The sequence below is a fragment of the Notothenia coriiceps genome, unplaced genomic scaffold, assembly GCF_000735185.1.
Source record: "Notothenia coriiceps isolate Sejong01 unplaced genomic scaffold, NC01 NC01_scaffold00024629, whole genome shotgun sequence".
Taxonomy (NCBI): Eukaryota; Metazoa; Chordata; class Actinopteri; order Perciformes; family Nototheniidae; genus Notothenia; species Notothenia coriiceps.
The window spans coordinates 1-2,247 of record NW_011357330.1 but is presented as its reverse complement, the minus strand read 5'-3'; the positions used below and the strand labels follow the sequence as shown (position 1 = coordinate 2,247).

Here is a 2,247-nt window from a genome sequence, read left to right as displayed (position 1 = left end):
AAATAAGCTACTATACAGTATGTCAGTAAAACAAGAAAACAGTTTAAAAGGGGAGTGATTTGTAAAATATCCATAAAGAAAAAGAAAATCTGTTTACAGTTCTGTTTCATATGGGTGCTGAGAGAGGTATCCATAGATCTCTTCATGTTGCTCTCAAAGTGCACCAGATTGATGCTTTCAACTTCAATATTTAAAAAAATATCTTCCCTGGGGAGCATCCCCCTGAGGATCCCCCTAGAGGAGGTGAGGTCCTCCCCCCAATAGCACTTTACCCCTGCCTATATGCCGTGAGCTGATTATGGATCCTTCATTGTAACAGTAATTCAGATGCAATTAGCCTATATAAAAGGCCTCAAATTGGAAGCATTGTCTGGGCCCTCTTTTTCGCTCAATTCTGCAATAGGTAGATCTCGCCTTTCACCTAGGCCGAGGTCGGTGATCTTGAGCTTAAAAAGGTTGGTGACCACTGATGTAGTGTCTCTACTTTAAAGAGAAACTCACTCTGGAGGGAACACAGGGAGGGGCAGACCATTAACATTCACACAAACCTAGATAACACTCAACACAGGAAAGGGAGACCTAGAGCTTTGAGTTTTTGTAATCCAGATAACACATCTATAAAGACCTAACAGTTCATTTAAAACAATGACTCACAATTGGTTCAGCCTCTGGATCTCAGCATCTTTTCGTATCACCTCCTGTCTGGCTGTTTGTAAAAGTGCACAAATGTTCTTTTTCAGACGGCCGTTCTCAGTGTTCAACCCTATGTTCTGTTTCAAAGAGAGACAGAAGTTACACATCATGTTAGTGCGGATAACACTTTTGTGGAGGTAAAGTTATCAACTGGAATAATATGAATGCAGTAGTGACACTATGAAGAAATCGGTTAATAAAGCAGTCCAAGTCCTGTGTATGCATGAATTGCTGTATTCTGGTGAATGGCAGCGCATATTAAGCATTTTCAATACAACCTAGGAAATAAAGAAGGGAAATTATGCTTTGGCAATATTGTCCCGGTTCTATTTATGCCAAAATAAATCCTATTATATTGAATTTAATAAAAATATTCAACCAAGTAAAAGCTGAAGAAACACAGCAAACAACTAGTAGAATAAGTCTTATTATATAATTATTTGGCTTTCAAATTCAGACTTCTGTGTCAAGCGCAATCATATTCAACCAAACAAAACCACATTTTTCAAATAGCTGAAAAAAAAGGATAACAACCGACCTGGATCTCCATCTGCTCCACCCTCCTGCGGAACTCTCTGATCTGGTTCTGAGCTGCCTGGAATCTGGACTTGAGCTGCAAACAAAGGAAAATATAGAGACAGTTGGCAATCTGACAGCATCACTCTGCATCTCAGAACATGGGGATATTCTATAGAGTGGTGCACTGACGCGTCCTAAAACCCGGAATTAAGCTGCGCATGGGTTCCTTCCGGTTCCCTCGACAAAAAAGCAATGCAAATAAGGTCTGTGGTTGACACACATTTAAGAGACGGATCACGTTTTGTTTAGGGCTGTCAAGTTAACGCGTTAACGTATTTTTTTTTAAATGCCACTAATTATTTTAACGTGCGATTAATGCATGTGTATTTGTCCTCGGCCCTTCCCGCCGTTTCAGAGCCCAAAGGCTTGACGTTGTTGTTGTTAGTTAGACCCTCCAGAAAAACGCGATTCTGCGATCGCAGAATTTACCGCATAATCAGCAAAATGATTTTTAAAAGGCCGCATATTTACCAAAAGGCTGCATAATCCCCGCATTTTTCCACACAAAGTTGAGAAAGAAAAAAAGTTGACTCGTCTTGACGTGACGTCATCAGCTCGCGCATCACGTCACTTTAAACAACACTGTATAAAGTGAACGTGTGGAGCTCACACGATAGAGAAAACACCAAGATGAAAAAATCTAATCCATCTCATTTACCGACGAACATTTCTACTAAAGACCGGGCAAAAAGTGGGGGGAAACTATTCTGCACCCCGTGCAACTGTGTGTTGGAGCATAAGAGAAAATCGACGGGGACGACCCACTTTGATTCATTCAAACATTCGAAAATGCTTTCTGCTGCTGCGGACAAGAAAGCCAAACAACTCACGTTCAGCGAGGCATCAACCTCCAAAACCCTTTCGAGGGCTACAAGAAACGAAGTGAGTAGCCTACAAGATTGAAGCTGGTCAGATAACGAACGAGTAAATGAAAACGGAATGAGGCGGAGAAGTGTGTGTGTGTGCGTGTGTGTG

The 2,247-nt window shown here is 41.3% G+C and overlaps 1 protein-coding gene across 1 annotated transcript in view; it reads right to left on the bottom strand.

Moving 5' to 3' along the window:
• casp8ap2 (caspase 8 associated protein 2) overlaps positions 1-1,302 on the bottom strand; it is a 12,045-nt gene extending 10,743 nt beyond the window's left edge. The window contains exons 1-2 of the mRNA XM_010782308.1: positions 1,232-1,302; positions 655-770 (exon numbers count right to left, since the gene is read on the bottom strand). Of these exons, the coding sequence (XP_010780610.1) occupies positions 655-770; positions 1,232-1,243 (128 nt within the window). The 5' untranslated portion in view covers positions 1,244-1,302. The remainder of the gene's footprint in view (positions 1-654; positions 771-1,231) is intronic.
• Positions 1,303-2,247: the final 945 nt, after the last annotated feature.